The 21616-nt window shown below is 38.6% G+C and overlaps 2 protein-coding genes across 7 annotated transcripts in view; both read right to left on the bottom strand.

The window, feature by feature from the left end:
- Positions 1-6437: 6437 nt before the first annotated feature.
- FGFBP2 (fibroblast growth factor binding protein 2) lies at positions 6438-7154 on the bottom strand. The gene has a single exon (XM_010125626.2). It carries the CDS (start codon positions 7050-7052, stop codon positions 6438-6440), a length of 615 nt encoding a protein of 204 aa, XP_010123928.2. The 5' UTR covers positions 7053-7154.
- A 2478-nt stretch (positions 7155-9632) lies between these two features.
- The window catches only part of PROM1 (prominin 1), a 64066-nt gene continuing 52082 nt past the window's right edge, over positions 9633-21616 (bottom strand). For 2 of the 6 annotated variants that reach the window (XM_086746415.1, XM_086746410.1), the window contains 10 exons: positions 19714-19806; positions 18946-18963; positions 18534-18587; positions 17055-17135; positions 16908-16976; positions 16263-16355; positions 14612-14727; positions 13448-13516; positions 11323-11363; positions 9633-11092 (listed from right to left, as the gene is read on the bottom strand). In XM_086746415.1, the coding sequence (XP_086602541.1) occupies positions 11345-11363; positions 13448-13516; positions 14612-14727; positions 16263-16355; positions 16908-16976; positions 17055-17135; positions 18534-18587; positions 18946-18963; positions 19714-19806 (612 nt within the window). In that variant the 3' untranslated portion in view covers positions 9633-11092; positions 11323-11344. Of the gene's footprint in view, positions 11093-11322; positions 11364-13447; positions 13517-14043; positions 14182-14611; positions 14728-16262; positions 16356-16907; positions 16977-17054; positions 17136-18533; positions 18588-18945; positions 18964-19713; positions 19807-21616 lie in introns of those variants that run through there. The other 4 variants (XM_086746413.1, XM_086746411.1, XM_086746414.1 and 1 more) reach the window with 4 other exon arrangements.

Below are 21616 nucleotides of genomic sequence, written 5' to 3'. Positions count from 1 at the left end.
GCATATGCAATGTGGATTTCTATGGCTAGGTTCCCCTGGGTATCCCCCCAAGACCTGTTGTTAAAATACCGTTGGGGACAATGGTATTTGAGGCAGGCCTAGGGGAAAGACAGCGATCTTGTCCTGTTGAACCACGTCTCCACAGCCTGCTCCAGTATCCAGCCTTGAGGCAAACCCAACACTCCATGGCCCAAGTTCACCACCGTGACTTGAAAGACACTGGTGTCTCTCCTGCAATGGCCTCCATCCCCTGGCAAGATCCTGCCAGCCACACCTCCCCTGAGCACCGCTGCACCCAGCTGAACCCTGCAAAACAGCCCAAATGCCTACACCTGCCAGCAAACCACTCTCCTCAGCATGCTTGAGGGCCCCAGACCCACAACCCAACTCCAACACTGCAACATGGCCCCACAACACAAGTGCACGCAGCCCCCCAGGGCCTGTACAGCCTGCTGGCACCGGGGCCACAGGCAGCTCACTCAGGAGATGACCCTCATGGGGGCCATACAGCTTTTTCCCCACACAAAAACAGGTGCTGCTCAAACACTTGAGCTTCAGCCAGATGAGGCACCGTAGAGCCATGACAGTCTCAGGTAATGTTTTCTGCAAGCAAATGGGGAAAAGCTGCTCCATGTTTCCCTCCTGTCACCTTCCCACACTGACCAGGTCTCCCGTGTTGTCACGAGGGCATCAGATAACCTTCCCCTGCTGCAAACATGAATTTGTGGATTCCCACATTCAGTTAGAACAGTCTTCAGTAGAAGACAGGGGATCATCTCAGTACCTTGGTGGGAGCTCCCATGTTGCCTGTGCCTGCCTCGAAGGGGAGGCAAGAGGGGAGAACGGTGGGCAGCACTCCTGCCTGCTGGGCTGTTTTGGCAGAGAAAACGGTGAGGCCCCTCTGTCAGAGTTCAGAGCCTGAATTTTGCTCACCATTTCCTTTGGTGGGAAGTTTCTAGCCCTCTTCAGTTCCTAGGCAAATTCTTAATTTTATTACAGCCACGTTTGTGGGGAGGGCTCCCTCACACACCACGTTACACTGGTAAGACAAATAAAGGGGCGACCAGTTTCACCATTTGCACATAAATTTTTACGTGTGGCAGCAGTAGCGACAGAGTAATGCAGTTTTTTATGTCCGCAGCCAGTAGACCTAAAAGAACACCTCTGTTTCCCCTCGTGACTACAACCGTTGTACGCCCGGAGGCAGTGGGAGCGCACCGTGTGCTGGATGCCTGTGGTGAGCAGCTGGTTACGCAAACAGTTTTATAACCTGCTGAGGGGAGAGGGGCGGGGAGGGGAACATGAACTTCCGCTCCAAATCTGACATCGGCCTCATTTATTTCTTGCTCTGTACATACAGTTGTACAGCTACTCTGCAAATTCAGCACCTGGCCTCCTGCCTAATGCTTATGCAGTTAATTTCATGTACAAGATGTGAACGTGAAATAAATAAGATTCTCGGGATGTCTGACATCATGCGTCTGTGAGATAACACCAATGTCTTGTCATGGTACTGACTGCATATCTTCCACTTTGTTTCCTTATTCCTGCTGTTGTGTATATATCACACACTTTTTGTCATTGTAAAATGATCTGTGAAGTCTGATGAGAGCAATTCTCTTGTTTGTAAGGGGAAAAGTAGAGAGAGTCAAGAGAAATCTCCTGTGCTGCATCTGACTCCTCTTCAAAGAAGAAAGCAGAGACTGGGAAAAGTAACAGCAAGAGAAACAGAAAAAAGAAACAGACAACCATAAGGCTCCTAAAGAAGCAGGAATGGCACAGGCAGCTTTGGGAAATTTAATTTTCCCTTTGTCTTCTTATTTTTGTGGAAGATCTCTGTCCTGAAAATCCATGATGTATCAACTACAAAACCTATTAAAAAAACCAAGCATGCAAAAAACATATGAGAATGCAAACTATGCAAGAATGACCAAACAGACCTAGACAATTCTCCCAGAAAACACCAGAGTGCACTACCACATAGTGGAGATGATTTCCAGGCAGAATAAGCAACATTACTGTTGAGGTGTGGATTTGGCCTACTTTAACCCAAATAACCCACACACTGCAAACGGCGATTTTCTTGGGTTTGGATACTTGATTTTAAGGGAAACAGACCTGATGTTCAGTGTTCCTTAACACCTGAATTTCTTTTTGATTTACCCTGCTGCCAAAACAAAGCTAAATAAAAATATGAACCAAAAGACAGAGGCACTGAATACGAAGTTAGCCAAGAAGATGCATTTGACTTAATGATGGGATTTGCCATCAGAACATACTTAAGAAAATAGTTTTTCTTATTCGATTTGGTATTGTTAAAGTGGCTGATCCAAGTGCATTTTTTGCACTTTAAGGAGACATGGATATTAACAGAGCTATTAATTATTAAACAACAAGAACTTTTAAGCTTTCTTCCGTGTTTCCATTGTGAATCCGAATCATTCAGATCAGAAGGCACCTTGGGAGGTTTGTAGTCCAAACTGCTGCTCAAAGCAGGGTCACAGTGAACTCAGACTACGTTGCTTAAACTTTGTCCAGTTGGCCTTTAAAAGCTCCACAGAGCTTTTCACACAGCTCCTCAGAGCACAGAGCTGCTCTGGGGAACCTGCTCCTGTCTTTATCCTCCTTACAGTGAATGTGTTTCCTTACATCAAGTCAGAGCCTCACCTGTATCAATTCATGACCGTGATCTCTTCTCCTATCACACAGGTGAAAAGCTTAGCTCCATATTCTCTATAGCCTCCCTATATGAACTGGGGGCCAGCTATTAGGTCCCTCCTTAGAGCCTTCTCCAGGCTGAACAAGACCCATTCCCTTGGCCTTTCCTCACAGGAGTGTGTTCCAGTCCTGACCATCTTGGTGGGTTCTCCATTAGACTTGCTCCAGTCTTTTTTGGATCTTAACTACGTGTGTTAGATACACATCCTTTGATACACAGGTTCTCCAGAGGCATCATCTTGCTGCTCTTGGAGGCTTACCTTGTCAAAGTAGCGAATGCTCACAATGCTTCTGTAGGAACCTAAATGTGAGAATCTTGAGGCAGCTGGAATACCTCACAATGCACTGAATTAGGAGCAGAAGCAGTGACTCAGGATATCAGAAGTCTCCCTGGCTGCAGGAATCCAGACAAACATTTTTGCCAGCTGCTCCTCAGTTAATAAAATAGACAAATTCCATCCCCACTCGAGCGGATTTCCTGAGGTACTTACGTATATGGGGACTAACAGGTTAACCTAAAGTGAATGAAACAGCAGGTTTCATTCATCCACAAGATGCTTGGAAATGGCATTAAACCCACTACAAACACTTCTCAGTTTGTCCCTTCATTAATGAATAGCACTTTCATACCAAGAAGGTAACTGAAGTGTCACGACTGTACGTTCCTAGTGCTGAACACAATTAGATGGCAATGTAGCTGATTCAGCCATGGTGCTGCTACACTACAGGAGGGTATTTCAGTTAACATTAAATTTTAAAACATTTTGAAAGCAAGATCATTATAGTTAACTGACTTGCTGAGGGTGCATAGTGTTGCCTAATGAAATGCCATCCAAGCCATGCATCACCTTGGTACCAAAATCTTTACCTTTTTATAAAAGTTAGTGCTTAAGTACGTACTTTGGATCCTGATATTTTACAAAAAGCATTCTGTGAAAGAGGGCCCTTTGGTGCAAGATTTCTGGTTTCCACTTCAACAGTGAAGCTTCAGGTGGCCATTCCATACAATGCAGCGCCAAGCACGGAGCTCTGTGCAACAGAGCTTTGCTCTCCTGAAATTAGACACCAGTTCCCTAGGAAACAGTGCACTAGTGAGTACACATTACATTTGTCCTCTACTAAGCAGAATCAATGACGGCCACATATTTCAGACTGTATCACTAGGAGTCCTATAAAGTGTCAGACAACTTTGCTGCCTTCTGTGTTCAGTGCATATAAATAGAAGAGGGCATAAAGGGGAAAATGGTTTTCTTTTGGTGAACTGATGACGCCTCCTCTTCTCTCCTGCTATCAGTGTGGTGGGTGACTGATTCTCCCAGACTTCTCTCAATGCAAGATGTCTCACTTTTGAGGTCATTACTGTTGTAGTGGATGCTACTGCAAAATATTCACTCTGTTTGCATCATAGAAAAGAGGAGTTTTAAAATATTTTAAAACCACACCTCAAGAAAACCCTGAACCTCCCCCTTAACATTTCCAAATAGATCCCAAATATTGCTGATGCATTTCAGGTGTTTGCAAATCAATTATATTAATTTTTATGAGAGAAATAAGTGAATAGGTGTACTACTACACTTTTTTTTTTTCACAGAACAAGAACCTGGCAAGGGTAATTGAAGTTACAAATGAAGATTAAGCACATTAGATCTACGTCTGACAAAAATGTGGACTTGCTTGAGCTTGCATTTTATCAGCATTCAAGCTAATATTTCTGCCTTTACAAACAACCTTCTGCATTGATCCCGTGTTCATTACTTGCTGTTCCTGTCCATATATTTCAAGAGGTTTGGGGACAGAAAACTATTGCAAGTTTTTTTTTTTTTGGTTCAAGGCACAAAGTTTAGTGATTGGACAGTCACGATCTGGAATTGTGAAGTGAGAATTACAAATCTGTGAGTAAAGCTGGAGAAGTACTTAGGAGGAAAAACGCCTTGCAGAAGCTGTTTAATGGTAAATATAGAAGACTACTAATTTCTGTGGTACGAAGTTTTTCCAGTTACATCCCTGCTGCAAAGCTCACTTGGGAAGAAAAGGGATCATTGTTAAAAAAGAATCTGAGTATAAATGTGTTGTAATCTCTGACAACAGGCTATTAGGTCTAGCTTTGTGTTTTGATACAAGTGCCCAAGCACACAGATAGGAGTTACCTTTCAGAAAACCTACTGACCCCAAACATGAATATTACCATGACAGATTCTAATAACACTGAGCTCTGCAGATGCACCACAGATGAGCACTTCTAATCTGCAGTGTTTAGAAATGCAGTCTTACATTACTCTTATTTCCCCAGTCTTTTTTTCCCCTGCTGGCTGAAACTTATCATTGTAATATAAATGTAATAATATTGAAAATATTAATAAAAACATGTTCACAGTGGGAAAGTAATGACTCAGACCTGTAACTTCTCATACACATTCCACCAACAATCTCTTAAGACACACGCATCAAGTACCATGACTTTATACAAGCAGCACCATCTAAAATTGTAAGAAAGCACACCAAGTATGTTTTCCAAAGTCCTCTTTTTATTGTTTGCACTAACTGCAGCATCATTGGCAGCTTTCATCTCTAACAAGGTCAAGCAAATCAGCACACACACAGAAAGCTAGTCAAGGTCAGCACTCTTGAAGTGGAACCTTGGTTCCGTGAATGCAGTACCCCTTGGTGTGTAACAGACCTAGGGACAGTCAGCTTATCCAAACACTAAGTACAGTCAGTCCAGTTTCATGCATTTTTCAAGGCCATTAAAAAGTTTCATTTTAGGGGTGCAAAGAGAAAACAGCTACAAGGTTTATAAAGATGATTCATTTTTATACCAAAATTCTTACATCTAAATTATTGAACTACAGCAAGGACCATTCTTCAGCTGTAAAAATTTTGCTCTGCAAAACAAAAAAGAAAAAAAAATTAGTCACTTTGCTGTATGAAGCACAAGTAAGATCATTAGCATTATAAACACTTGCTGGCTCATGTGGCATATATTCCCATTTCTGTCCAGAGTTTGCCAGGTTTAGTCACCAGCTCCTGCCTTTCTCTCTGAGCTGAAATGGAAGTTGGCATAAAACCAATCACTTCTGCAAGGGCTTTGCCTTTTTAAATCCTGGCTGAAAACCTGAGACTGACCAGACAGTACCTGCGCGCGATCCCCTGTTGCCTCTACAGAAACAGACCCGCAAACCAAGACAATCCGTTTGGTTTTACTCATTTCTGCAAGTTGTTTTAAGATTAAAATGGTTAATTATTAACTAGCAGCTTTGATGAACAAGCTTTATCTTCTCAATTTCTGAATGTAGTTTTAAGTTGTTCTAGCTGATGATGCATTTGTTATTGATCATACTTCACTGGCTTACATCCAAAAGTCCGCACAAGAGGGAAGGAATGACAGAAGGCAGAAAACAAGCCCAATTCAAACAGTGAGAACTGAAGTACCGTAGAATTAATAACAGATAGGACAAACATCTCAGTAAATACTGAAGACCTCACAAGAGGCTGTCAGGGAGCCCTGAACCAGCACCCGTCTCCAGCAGTTTAAGCTGTCCAGACGCCCAGAAGCCACAGTGGAGGCTTTGCCATGTTAGATTTTAGTGACTGAGCCTAGAACCTCCCTGGCTAGCCCCCTGAGAGACCCCCAAGATCAAAATAAAATAAAACTACAACAGGATTACTCTTAGGTATATTCTGCTGTGCTTCAAGATGGGAGTTTTACCTGAAGCAAATCCTTAACCTCTGAAAATGCCAATAACGTAGGAGCAGAAATCATGTAAGGATTCCCAGCAATGTTCCCGTGCCAGTTTCATTGCTTCTGATTCATTTTCAGACCCTTGGCCATGTTGGGTTGGTAGCATTGGAAGTTTCGCTATTTTCTTAACAGAGCTTTGCCCTGCTCCCCTCATAGAAGTGGAAGTTTTCTGGACTGATTTATCCTGGCTTGCTAGATCTTCTGGCTCCATGCCAGCAGCTATTTGCTTCATGAGAGCCTCTGTAGGAGCCTTTTGGCACATGGTGGTCTTCAACACTTGTGTGGATTCACAAGCGTGCGGGAGCTTTCTAAGTTCTGCGGCGACCTGATTCCAGTAAATCTTTGGATTGTTTCTGAAAGCACGACAGAGTGATGGCTTGCCAGTGAATTCACACCAGTAGGACGTGCCTTGGCTTTTGCATTCGATTCTAACGTTCATCTCCTCATCCCCACTCATGCTCATTGTGCAAACATCTTTGGTTTTAGTCCGAAAGTTGATTTCTTCACCATTGCTTCTTTTCTTTGGCTTCAGCTTCTGTCCCAGTCCTCCCATGCCACAGATCACTAATAGGAAAAGAAGAGCTAAACTCTTCATGGTGAGAGGAGTTGACTGAGGTCCTTGAGCAACACGATCCGGAAAACTGAAAGCAAGAAGTGGCTGCTCACAATTTAAAGGCTTGGTGCACAAAGAAGCCTCTTTCCAGCGAAACGTGAGATGTAAGGTTGTTTTTTTTAAAAAATAAAAAAAATAAATCACACTTCAGTAGGCATGTGCCCATAATTTATAGCCCAAGGCAGCATCAAATAACCTGTGAACTCCCAAGAAGGTAACAAGACAAATCTTGTAAAAGCAGTTAAATACAGAACGATAGTTGTATAACTGAGAAGTACATTCCTATCCAGGATGAACATGTCATATTTGATTTTTAACATATATTTTCCATTCTCCAGCTGCTTTATAGCTATCTCCATGCCAGAGCTTGTAAGACCATATTAAAATAAAAAAAAGATAAAAGTGCCAGAGCAATCTATGCAGCTCCATCTGGATGATTATAAATGTGTCCTACTGATAAACGCTGATTTCAGGAATGGGTTTTCTGTGGATTGGCACAGTAAGGTTGCAACTTTAGTACGTCATTTTGTCAGCACATCACATCAGTGGGGACACATGGAAGAATCAACTGCACACTCTTTCAGCCATGAAAGAATCATGAAAGATTTTTAGACTTGCACTATTTAAGCAAGATACGGAATAAAGCTTTAGCAAAATAATAAACATAAACCGAACATTTGGAAGTTTTATCATCATTGTCACACAGTGGGTTATTTTCAGCCTACAGAGCAAGACAGCAGAACTAGCTCATCATAGGTCTCAGCAGCAGGGAGCAGACCCCAGAGTATGTCAGACAGGTTTTTGTGCTTTATCACCTTTCATTTTCTTTTTTTTTTTGTAATAGATACTTTCCTGTTCATAATGAAGGAGCTGTAAAAATGCCATAAAACAAAGGCGAAATAACAGAAATGTTTTAGTGCAGAATCCTGTACCAGCAGTTTCTGTTGAGTAAATAAAAGCAGAGCTAAGGAAAATCATGGGAACTCCTTTGGCATTCAGGAGGTGATGAGGAAGAATCCCTCCCATGCTGTTGCAAGCCACAGTGCTTTTCTGGATAATAAAACCCCACTAGGCACTTCTTTCAGAGACACATATGCTACACCCAGCCTGACCTGAACAGCTTCTGGAAGGAGTATCGTATTATTTAGGTATGCTTGAGTAACTGTGGGGTGCTAGAAACCCTGGGTTTAAGAATTGCCATACAGAATGGACTAGAATACCATTTTGCATATCTAGCCACTCAACAGGTATCACTAAAGAAAACACCAAGGCAAAAACATCCATTTAACACAGACAGTGAAGCAGAACAGGAAAATAAAATTGCAACAAATGCTCCTTGTTACTTGACAGTACAGTCCCTACCTGCTGCACACCTTGGCTAGTCTGAGAGCTGCCTGCCTGAAGATGGAGCCACCTGGAACAGCCATGCTGGGTAGCCTGAACCTTGTTCTTCCAGTGAACGTGTTATTAGTTCCCCATGACTAAATACCATTTGACAGAGAGAACAACATTGTTTTCTTTTAATCCCCTCTCTAAAGCTATTTTAATAACATTTTTAGTAGAGGTCTCATTTCTAGCTTCTTGCCATTTGTTCCACCTGACTATTTTTGGAGAAACAGCAAAGGTACAAACCTACTTAAGATCTACAATTCAATCTTCCATTGTTTTCTGGGGAGTCTTCTCACTCGTCATCCAGTCAGAAGAATCTTATTGCCCACCTCACACTTCATTTCAAAGATTTCAAATCCCTACTGCAAGCACCCAAACATCTCCTAATATTTGACAAACAAATGTATTATTTACACTTGGTTATGCACAACAGCACTGACAGTTTCTAGATTAGAAACTAAAGGCATTTGTCTCTCTTGTTCTAAAAATTGTTAAAGAGTTCAAAACTACTTAAAAGTTACTTTACACCAGTTTCAGATATTATGTCCTGAAAGTTTTAAAAGTATAATAATGAAAACAAATCAGACTACAGTGATAAGGACAAATAACAAAGCTTGGACTCAAGAGCTGTGATGTTAATATGTTACTGCCAAGTGTTTGTCTCACTCCCATCTGACATTTTTGTCCTCCGTCTGCCTGTGCTTCAGATTAAACAGCTCATGGTCTGTTATATCAGTGTAAAACAATTGTCCTTTTACAAATTAAACTAGAATGCCAGCAGGATGGGAGCTGAAGAACCGGTAAACATTAAATTCTGCTGTCAGCGCTATAGACACAACAGAGGCAAGCGGTAACACTTTGAGCACTTGCAGAGTATGTGGATATCCTCCACAACTCATTAGCTCAAATCCTACTATTTCTGCCTAAACCACATCCTTCATGGAAGTTGGAAACTCCCTCACACAGAGTCAATGTTCTTTCAGTCCTTCCTGCGCCAGTTCTTGGTCTCTTATCTTGCTTAAGCTAAAGTCATCAACAAAAGTCAAACATAGCAGAAATTTTTAATCAGGGCAAAAACAAAAAACAAAAAAAAATCCATTTTCATAAGGTTTTAATTAGTGCAACTCTTCTGAGACAGGTCTACACAACAAAACAATTGAGAATCAAACATCAGGCAGTTAAGCAAGTTCTTTTTTATTTAAATGAACTGGGAACATTTTCTCAAATTAAAAATAGAAACTTTTAAAAATCTGCAATTCTGAACATTACATATACACATATGCTACATACTGTCAATTAGAAGTGTTTCCATTTATGACCTAAAAATGAAAAAAATTAAGGTTATTCCAGATTAAAGACTGGTATCACTTTTCAGCATTTCTTTAAAATCATATGAATGATTTACAGGATTATCCCTACTTCAAGCCAATGAATCTTGTTGGAAACAAATTTAACAATACTGATATAGGAAGAGACACTATTTTGGATCAATATACCCAATTTCTTCACCTGTTGGAACATTTTACGCTAGTAACACAGATACTTTTGGCTTTGTTGATGAATTCTGCTGTTAAATAATTCAGCAATCCAACTGTATGCCTAATGCAAGGCAGTAACTCTAATAGTACAAGGTTAAATCCAATTGCTAAACATGCTTGAATTTCAGTATTGGAAATCGTATTTTGAAATTCTTCAGCAAAAGTAGTATCACTGCCCCCTGAAAGAGCCACAGCTTAACAGTGATACTGTTAATGACATTACAGAAGTGAGTGTGAATGAGGAAAAAGGAGACATAGAATGTAAAGCATTCTAAAAGTCACCGACATATGATGTCTCTCATGCTCTTTTTTGAGTACTACTGAACTCTAGAAAGCTTAGCTTTTTCGCTATATTACATGTCACGCACACTCCTACCCCTCCCACCCAAAGAGTTTCAAAACAAACTTCTCCAAAAAGTCCCTTTTATGTCTATACTGCAAAACCCACTAAATATTAATTAACTAAAAAAGGAGGGAGAAAACAAAACTGCAACTGAACTTTTCAGAGACACAAGGAGACACTGTGGATCCCATGACACTTCAAATTTAGTCCAAAGTGGTCATTCAAGAGCACCAAATAGCAACACTGATCATGCTGGTAAATTCATGTTTGAAGAGTATTATACAATATTAAAATCTTAACTAAACACTTCTAAGTTTTAAGAAAAATGTATATACAAAAGTCTCTGTATATAAAATGTATTTTATGTAAACGTGTATGTACTGTATTTAACACAAACCAATAATTTAAGATAAGAGCTTGACCAATTGTCAGAGGATTGCTAGGCAAAGGCTGTTAATCTCATTAGTGTATATACTGTGATGTAAGGTAGAAAGCCCAGTGTAAAAAAGTAAAAAACAAAAAAACATTTTTAATTCAAGCCTTGAACAGTGGTATTTGAGAGGCAGTGCCCTGATTGCAAAATACTCTGTACAGTAGTTCATGGCATAACATTCAATAGTAGATCTGGGATTTACAGTACAGGTGACATAAAACAAGTGGCTCAGGATTTGGAAGATGAATGCAAATGCCAATACACTTGGAAGAATAATGATATATTCCTGTAGAAGAATCTTGAGCCTCCTTTATATAGCCTGGAAATAATCACAAAAACAATTCAGGAAAATTTGATGAAGACATAATTATAATGCAATTTAAGCAGAATGAAGGCATAGATTTTCATATGAACATCAATATGGTTCCATAATTATTTTATTTGTTATTTTTAAACCTTACAGCACTCGTTACAGAATGCAGAGCAGCCTTCTTAAAAATAATAAAGTAGTAATAGACCTAAAATTTATTTTAAAAGCTTATTACTTACCCCTTAATGTTCCCAGTATGTGTTACCACTGTTCCATAGAGCTATATAAGAAAAAACACAAACCAAAGCAATAATTTTCTTTAGCCCACAAATGGAACAGAAATATGTCTAACTAAGGTCAGACAAGCTCAGTTGGCACAAACTGTTCTCAAACTTTTATCCATTTAATAAAGAATTTTTCAAACAAGAGGAAATATATTCATGGTTTTCTCCACCAGTCCTTCTGGTTATCTTTGTTTCATGATAGAAGGAAATGCTTGGACTACCTATTCAACACCACTCCTTTGAGAACTTAAACCAGCCTCCCATTCTGCTCTCACAAAAATGGTAGCTGCATTTAGGTTATCTGTATCTTCAACATGGATATAAAAAACACCTGTGTGAGATACCTATACAAATATAAATTATCTCATATAGATCTCATACTTACATTTACATCTCTTATATTTATAAGGAAAGGTATTTTCATCTCTTTCCAGCAAAATAATCCAGCTGATTTCAAAGGACAAAAAACTCTCTACCGGATTCTTTACACCTGCAGAAGTATGGGTGTACAGAGATCTATTCAAAGCCCTACCTCTCAAAGTATCTCCCAAAATATTTGCAGGAAATGAGAAAAAGCAAGGATAGCATAAGAGTGAAGAGTTTGCTGAAATGAAAATTAAAACTGCTATGGGAATCTCTTACTGAGAAATTCAAAGCATGTATCTCATAATTAACAGTTTTTCAAATTATCTGAGCACATCAGAAGAGAGCATTGCTTCAAATTGAATCCTTACGTTTTATTATGGAAGCCCATTTTTAGTGACTTAAAATTGAGGAAAAGGAAATCAGGGCTGAACTAGCGGGTCTTTGTTTAGAAGATTATTTTATGTTAGTAATTTTTAGCTTATTCAGGAATACTGTATTAAACTATTCATCAACTGCTGAAATATCACAGAAAACATGCTATGAACCTCAAGAGTATTAACATTTGTATTAAACATTCAAAGATCAGAAAGGGACTTCTAAGGCCTGAGCAATTATTAGCTTCCTCTTACGCAAAATAGTGGAAGCCTTAAAACTGAGAGTCCTTAAGATATTCCAGTGGAGAGTACTTTTGAATTAAACACCTTGTACTTCAATTTAGGGATTGCCATTAAGACGCAGAACAGTCCATGACAATCTTTATCATAAATATCATTAAAAACATCTTTCTATATAAATACTTCCTTCAGAAGGAAATACAGAATCAAGATTTGGTCAGTAAGTATTGTAAATTGTAGTTCAATAAATAATAATATACAACTGATGCAGCCATAAAATCTGGCAGAACTTCCAAACTTTGAGCTCTCTTGGTATTTATCCATTACTGAAAGAATGGTGATATCTTACTTCTCTGCCAATACTCAACCTATACTTTCAGTCATGAAGTTCAAGTTAAGGCACAGTGTGCTACAGATTTCAATCATAAATTACATCCTTCCTTAAGCAACACGGACAGTTTGGAAACCCAAATCTTGAAGTTGTGGGACATCCTGTGTTAGCCTTATGGAATCTGGAAGTCTCTCACAACTAGCTATGGTTTTACAGCACAAAGGCTGTAGAGACAGAAAAGAACCCAGATCTCCTCCTGTTTAAATATAACTTGATTTTCTTGTTTTGTTATGTTATGCAAGTTCCACCCACGCAGAAACACCCACTTTTTGTGTTCATGTTCTGCATAGCCAGGATCACCTGCCTTTTGCACAAGAAAAGTTTGTCTCCTCACCATCTAAAAAATACAACTCAGGAGTAAGAAAGCATCTCACCCTATCACTTTCAATTGCTATCAGAGTATTTTAATATGTTTATCAATTTAGGACCACCCACTGTGCTAGATAAATATTAATTATCTGGATTTTAAGATCAAATTTAGGCAATTGTTTTGTTAAGTTGCTGGAAATTACTACAATATCTGCTCTTATGTAAAGAATATTTGAGAAATATAAATCATACAGCATTTGCTATAGTGAGTATTCATGCAAAAAAACATAAATAGAGAGTTAAGTGATCCACTTTAAGAAGTGCAGATAATTGGATAGGTGATTAATATAGTAGATTAAGCAAGGACACACGAAGGCATGCAGTTTCAGACTTGGTTTACCTTGTAAAAACAGGATTGTGTATACCATATAAATGCTCTTTATGATAACCATTATTACCATTTTCTGTACTGTAATAAAATAAATACACCAAGAAAGACCATGTTAACTATAAGATGCACTATGTACAGTATGGCTTCTAAGATATGTACATGGATGATGGTATTATATGCAAAAATAAACTGTGTCTATACCATAGAAGATAACTTTTCCTTTGTAACATTCAGGAGTTATGGTATAATTATAATTTTACATTTTAAATATTTTTATGTTCTCCAAAATTTAATTAATTAAATTGCTATTCTTGTTAAGTTGGATACTCTAATATAAACTACAAAGTTTCATGAAACAGAACGTTACCTCTTTTTAAGTAACAAGTTAAATAAAAAATATAAACCCTCCCACCTGAATAAAATAATTTTAACCAATACCAGCAAAAATGTCTTACGTTTTCATAGGTATAGTTTCAACACTAAAAAACACAGAAAAGAAGGAGTAATTAACTAGACACTAATAAGCAAGTAATTTCAGCTGTACACGCGTGTTTCTGCTCTCTTGCCTTGTGAATGTGTAATGAAAAATGACCGCTGTGGAATTTGAGAAATGCAGTGCACAGGCTAACTGAACAATGAGCAAAATGAAGAGTAGAAAAGGAAAAAGTAAAAACAAAACTGACAGGAAAATATGTAAGAACAGTTATCATAAAGTAAAATGCCAAGTCCCTGAGACAGAGGAACTGCAATTGAAAAAGGAAAGACTGGTTAGGAATAACTAAGACAGTAAGAAAGCAAATAATTAATTCAAAGAGATTACAAAGCAGGCATCATTCACCTTAACAGGTTACTTAGCAAAACCAATCACTGGCACATTTGGAAGATATTTATATGAACGCTGTACATAAAGCTCTGAAGACCTCACACTGAAACAAGTTTCTCAAAGTCAGAGCTGGCAATATCTGCACGGAGTCACGGCAAGTCAAGGCAACCAAACCCGACCTGCACGAAGCGCTTTGCAAGCACCAACCCAAACCTGCGGTATTTCACAAGAACATGCAGTTCTAATCTGACAGCACAGAAAGTTTAAGGATTATAGTGCCTTCACGTGAGACACTAGAAAACACATTTCCATCCATTTGCCGTTTAGCTTACTTAGGAGTATATACTTACTCATCATATACATCCTCTGTATCCATTCTACGGTAGTATTTGGAGAGTTTTACAGCAAAAATTATGGCAGGAATTAAAAATATTGAACAGCCTCCCAAACCAAACCAGAAGGTATTCTGAAACAAAGCAAAATCCAGGAAAAAAAAAATTACAGAGAAAATTTATCAGAAAAGTACTGAATCTTTGCTTCATATTCTAAGCACTGTTACTGGAAGAACACAGTAGAAATTAGTGGCACTGGCCTTGTGGACCATCTGAGGCTCCTAATAGTAGGGTGGAACAGGGCACATTAAGCTTTCTCCAACATCAATGTGAACTAAAGTAAGAACACCATTGTCTTACAAATGTAACCAAACAGGAATATGTCCAAAGTTGCTTAAAGCTACACAGCCATACTGCCCTAAGAATATATTTCAACGTAGTCAGCCTCGGGCTAGAAAGTAATTTAGTGTCTCAGCATTCATTTACTAGCCACATTATTTCTTTTTCCTTTCTTGATATTTTAAAGTAGTTGTCTTTCTTGTGGTTCTTGTCAAAAATCTTAATTTCCAGCACTTTCTCAAGGTAATTTTTAATTTGCTAACTGCAGTCTGTTAGTGTAACTAATTCAATTATCATACAGTTCAACTGACTTATCACCAGATGTTAAAATAATAATTTTTCAAATTTGATTTGTATTGGCTGGAGGCATTTTGATTTATAAGTGACTCAGCTAAGTTCTATCATCAGGAAAACTGTGGTCCACCTACCGCCAGATGGTTAGTGGCTACACAAAGGAAGACAAACTATGTAACTTATGAAATAATCAATGAGTACAATATGATTCTGCCAGCTTCGGAGATTTCATCGTTAAGCATTATCAAGGTTAGAGTGCTTTGGCTTTGATTAATTACATGCACTTACTGTCGGTATGAGTAGGACCTGGCTAAAAGTGTCATAAAGTTAAATAACAGCTAGGAGATGTTCTAGGTGGTTTCCAGGCACGTGGTTTCTTATTCTGTTTTTAATACATGCTGTCCTCTTACCAAGCTCTTTTGCAAGATGAAAAAGTCAATATTACCCTTATGTACTGCCACAGACATGCTCAAAGTCTCCACTGTACAGGAATGAATCAAGATCTTTCTGCTACAAGCCAAGTGATAAAAAGTGCCTTTATCTCATTGAGGTTTTCTAAATTCCAGGAAAGACACTTGAGAAAGCTTTTCCTTGGTACTGCTCACTCACTTCCTGCCCCTGCCCCCATCCCCTTACATTAGAAATGGTAACAGATGAAACTTCAGCCTTTATGCTTTTCCATTTCAAGATGGCTCAGAATCAAGTAATCAAACTGAAATCCACCCTTTCCATAATTTTTGTTCCAAACTAGTAGCACTGTATTTACTTTGCAATTCAAGTTGGGAGAAATTTAGTAAGAACAGTTAATTTTACAGAACTTTGCTAATAGAAGCCTAAGTTTAATGGGAACCTAAAACAAGTCCAGTGCTGGTTTGGCTTTCGATCTAGATCAGAACATTTTTTCCTTGCATAACTTTGAATGTGATACTTTATCATACTTCAGAATAGTCTAGCCAGAATAATTAAATGTAGATTTATGTTCAAAGAATTTCCCACTTGATGCCCCAATTTTGAGTTAACAGAAAATATTTCTTACCACAGAATCAGCTATATAGCTGCATAAAAAAATATCTACTGCTGTATCTATCACATTGGCAATAGGCTTGCATGCTGCTACCTCCATGGCAATCTGCAAGACAGATTAAAAATATACAGTTTGAAGTGTCTAACAGAATAAAATAAGAATCTCAAAAAACTTGCCTACAGATAGTGTTTACTAAATTGTTATCTCTCAACATATCTAAATTAAAAATAAATTCCTGTGGGATATGCTGTCAACCGAACATACACATCTTTAAAGCATTAGCTTACTTTCTCAAAGGCTGCAGCTGGAGAAAGAAAAATAAAACAAGCTGCTAATGACATCAGTGTGAACTAAGCAAGGTCAGGCTCAGTGCAATATTAGCACAAATAAGTGATCTCAGGCTCGCCCTGGAAAAAATAATACTATGTTAAATTTGCGTTTTATTCCAATCAACACAACTCATCATTTCTATTCTGCTTCAAACACAACAAACCTATTTATACAAGACAAATTTTCCCCTTCATAAGTACAAATATCTTACAAACTGAAACTATGAAACTTATTAGCAATGTGACATTTTTATTATTATCATTATTATTTAGCTTTTGAATTGTTTTTTTAAATGTAGCTTCTCTCAATGAAGTAAATGCACCTTACCGACTCCTTGACCCACTCAATGTATTGCTCAAAGTAGCCAACTATGGTATCCATGTACTTTTTTGTCTCCTAGAAACAGACAAAAGTAAGTGAACCTCTGTCTCCATGACATCATAAATGAATGTACTTTAATTAAACAGAGCTTACCTGGACAATAACTAGAGAAGCGTTGTTATTTATGAGAAGCTGGGCAGCATTAACAGCGCTAATGACATTTTCCACCTTAATCTGAAGGGGAAGAGACAACATTTAATATAAATAAATCCCTTTCAGGCTGTTACTATGGCTCTGCAGCCATTATCAGTAACCTATTCTCTTGATAAACCAGCATCACTGTCCTGTCAAAGCCTGATAAAACATGCAATTTCACGCAGAACATGAGTCTGCCTAAGGACTCACGATCATCTGACAAAATTCTCTCACTACTAAAAAAAGGAAACTATCAGTGGTTATGAACAGTATCTTTTCCTGGAACCTATGTCACTAGTTTATATGCTAGATCAGCTTTCTCTTCCATTCTCTTTCTTCTCCGTAAGCATAGAGATACTTTCATCAATGTGTGTATATACACTACAGACACACACAGTGCACAGAAGGAAAACAGTGGGCCACATACTATCACAGCTCTTGATTACCAGCTAGAATATGCTGCTAATCAATATCCAAAAGGACTGAGCGACTTCTCCAATACACATACAACCCCACAAAGTCTCTCAAAAAACACGCACAAAGGATAACGTACGTACAGCCTGAAACTGTAGAGATGTTTCTTAAATATACCTAAGGGCCAAGCATCATCCTTTTATCAACACTTACCTTCTTACCCATGAACATCCAGGTTCAAACCACAGATTCTAAAAGAAATCTAGCTGGTCTGCTGCTGTGGATGAGTGAAAACCTTAATGGGAAGAACTGAGGTAGGTATGGCCCTTCACGCTGTTGTGACTATGACTCTTACGTGCTAGCTAGCACAGCTGGATTCTGGCTACCAAGGCACGCTGGTGGTGATAGAAAGCTTTGCTGCCAGAAAAGTAACCATCCTTAGAGGGGAAATGTGGGTTGCCCTAGGGAAGCCTCTATACAGATCCAGCTTCCTACAGCAGGACTGATGCTCCAGAAGCAGGAAGCTTTGTGACAAGTACAACACTCAAGAAACAGGCCCCAGTGGGAGTTGGACACTGGACAAGAGATGGTTAAGGATGTGAACCACAAAGCTCTCTTTTCTCAGCTGTATTTTAGAGTTTTGTTTCTTGGTTGTCCCCTTCAAGTTTTGCATTCAATGATTCTAGAAAAAACAACTACATTTTTAGGAACATGAATAACATAATATATGGAACTGTACTGAAGTCTACTTTATCACGTGACAATTAAGTTTACAATTCATACTTCAGAAAATATACCAAATATTTTTTTTTCCTTTTTTCCCCTCCTCTATGAAGAAGGGAAAGCCAAGGTAGAAAAAGCTGTGCAGGAGAGATATCTAAATCCCTGTCACATTACAATCTCTTCCAATAACAGGACAGCTAGAAATACAAAAAGCTGTAGTGAAAAATATATGCCCTGCATATGTGGTGTATGGTTTTAAAAGGCATAAAAATGTCCCTGCTGCCAGAAATAAAAGCTTACCATAAGTTCAGATGATGTCCTCTTCAGTAATCTAATGCTCTGATTTAAAGTGCTCTATTAGAAAGGAAAGGGGAAAAAAAAAAAAAAAAAAGATTCAAGTCATTACTACAGGTAAGAGCCCACTTGTTTTAACATTATAGGCATGTTTTGATCTTCTATAGATTATTTTGTTTCTAATACAAGATATCACATTATATATAGTAACAAGAGTTGTATTAAAACTAATATGTTGTGTTTTAATCATTGAATCAGTATTTCAGCGACAGCACTAAGTCGTTACGAATTGTGTATGGGAATACTTCAGATTTAACTAAAGTTAGAAGCATAAACTGAGTCAGATTTATTTGGAGAGAAGAGAGAACACTTAAAATCGGAACTAAGTGTTCAGAGAATTCTATAATTGTGCACTTACCCTAGCTTTAACGTATTTCTTGACAGTCAGTTTTGTAAAAGGAAAAAGAGATGAGAATAATTAGGAGTTAATCAGGAAAGAACAGCATAGAATCAGAGTGGAACAGAAGATCTAATGCTTTTCTACAAGAGGGCTTTGATAGCAGCAGAAATACTGTATTTGATGCTAGGATAATCTAAAAGTCTTCATGTTATATAGAGGAAAAAAACCCACCTAGCATATATGAGATTCACAGCTTGATACTATACAAATCAGTGCCTAGCACAATCAGGCAGAAGCATCCCTTTCACATCTTTTATAGTATCAATAAAAAAGATTTTCCTTCGGCTCTAAATACTATTGCCAGGAGTTTAGGAGTTTCCAACTCCAATACTGTTAGGAGATTGCTAACTTCAAGAAAGAAAGTGTGAAAGTGATAATTGCTTTTATTACTGAAGACAAATGGTAAGCAAAAAAAAAAAAAAGAGTGATTGCGGGTTAGAATTTTCTAAGTTCTCCCCTGCTTCCTCTTTTATTCATATATAATCACAATTAGATACAGAAAAAAAAATGGGGAAGAAAAGGGTCATGATTTTTGACAGTACTGTAAACTAATAGTAGTATAAGTACAAAAAATATTTATTAAACACATGCTTTAACCAAATTACTCTTCAGTGACAAAATGCAAATGCAATCTGTGCTTATATAGTAGCAGAAGTCCAGGTTTCTAAATTGTATTTAAGAGATTTAGAGATTCATATTTTCTGCAAATATGCTTTAATATTTTACCATAGCTTGCTCTAGTGGAACGACTTGCTGGTTATGAATCATTCGAATGTTGTTTGCGTGTCCTTTTAAGGCATTTTCCAGTGCTCCTTTTGGCTGAAAAAAATGCAATTATGCAGTATTGTTCAGTAGTCTCACAGCTTTCCAACAAAGCAAAAAACAATGAAAGTTGAACATTTTACTCATCCGCAGCAGAACAGCTGATGCTAACAGCAGGATATGGCAAATTGAATTCCTCGGTACAAGGAAGGGGAAAAATCACCATATTAATAATTAAAAACTCAGCAACTAAACCAGATATATTATAATGCTTTTCTGGCTATAACATTATCAGCACAGATTTAACTGAAGAGAATTTTCACATGGTACACTACGTCATTTTAAATACAGCAGAGCGAGCACATCTCCCTCTCACTCTCCACAAGCCAGACTTCATCGCAAGAACCCTGCAGCAGGGCACCCCAGCTGGGACAAGCACTTCCCAGTCATGGGTACTTGCTTTTGTTTGGGGCACCGTGGACATCATCCTGAGGCGTGCTCTGCTTTCTGAAGGGCACAGAAGTTCAAATATCTTCAGCCAGGAACGTGGAAAGGCATTTTGAAGGGCATTTTTCATTTTAGCAGCTCCCAACTTTCAGTGAGAAGACAGGAGCTTGTGCCTTGATTTTCAAGTCTGAATGCCTGTCTAGAGCTCATGCTTGTTGCAAAATAGAGTAAAATCTGATTTTACTCTCAGAAATAAATTTTTTACGTTTCCTTTTGGTAAAAAAAAAAAAATCACTCAGCTCCCTGAATACACACTGAACATACAATGAATACACACTGCTAACTCCATTTTGGAAGTATAATAACGGCACACCTCAGTGCTCATAGACGTGTTTGCTTCCTGTTAAGTGTTCACATAACCTGCCAGCTGCGGTCACGGAGCAGCTGCAGGATGCTGCCCCTGCTGTACTGACAAGCTGAAACCACTTACCTAACATCTAGGGGTGTATTGCTCCCTCCTCCATAACCTGACCCTTTGGTTTGATGCAAGTTTTATTCCATTTGCTTCTTCCAGTGTAAAAACATATGTTCAATTTTTTTTTTGTAAGGTGCCAGAAAATGCAAACTATACATCCAAAGTTAGTTAATTAAAAACTTTTTAAGTTTATTTTTAATTGATTTTTCTTGTAAACTTTTAAAGCCATCACTCATATCAAAGTGGGATTATAAAAAAATCCTTGGAAACCAGTATCAATTTTGAAACAATCTAACTTTTAATTGTTGTAGGGGTTTTACGTTTTTTGTTTCAGTTTGGTGGGGTTTTTTTGTTTTGTTTTTGTGGGTTTTTTTTTTTAAGACATCACATAGATTACACTAATTAGCATTACAAGGAAGAAATAAAAACGTACATTGTGACAGTGAACACATTTAATATGGTATTTTTCTTTATCTTTTACGTTGTTCTGGTTTTGTTAGTGAGGGGGGGCCTAAGGTGGTAGCTTCTGTAGGAAACTGCTAGAAGTCGCTCCCCTTTGTTCAGGGGACTTGGCCGGGCCTATGGTGGACCCACTGCTGGCCAAGGCTGAGCCAATTGGTAGCAGAATGTCCCGTGATAACGCCTCTGCGATAACGTATTTAAGTAGGGGAAAACAGGAAAAAGAGGAGGAGAAGATGTGAAGCAGCTGAGCGGGGGGCAGAGAGGGGGAGGCGCGAGCCTCATGGGCCTTGCAGGCCTCACCCTCTGGCCTCCCGCCGGGCAGCCGACTGGGCCCAACTCGGCCCGGCCTGGCTGCAAGAAGTGGAGAGGAGATGAGATGTGAATGAGATGTAAAAAGGATCCTGAGAGACGTCTGCCAGCCTGTTGTGAGGAACGGCTGCAGACGCCAAGGTCAGTTCAGAAGGAGGGGGAGGAGTAATATGG

Source organism: Chlamydotis macqueenii, chromosome 4 (assembly GCF_036417535.1).
Source record: "Chlamydotis macqueenii isolate bChlMac1 chromosome 4, bChlMac1.mat, whole genome shotgun sequence".
NCBI classification, from domain to species: Eukaryota; Metazoa; Chordata; class Aves; order Otidiformes; family Otididae; genus Chlamydotis; species Chlamydotis macqueenii.
The sequence above is the reverse complement of the archived record's forward strand: the minus strand, read 5'-3'. Positions and strand labels throughout refer to the sequence as shown.

What these genes read in the sequence shown, in the direction of transcription:
- FGFBP2 (XM_010125626.2), bottom strand. Translation starts at nt 7,052, where the DNA reads ATGAAGAGTTTAGCTCTTCTTTTCCTATTAGTGATCTGTGGCATGGGA.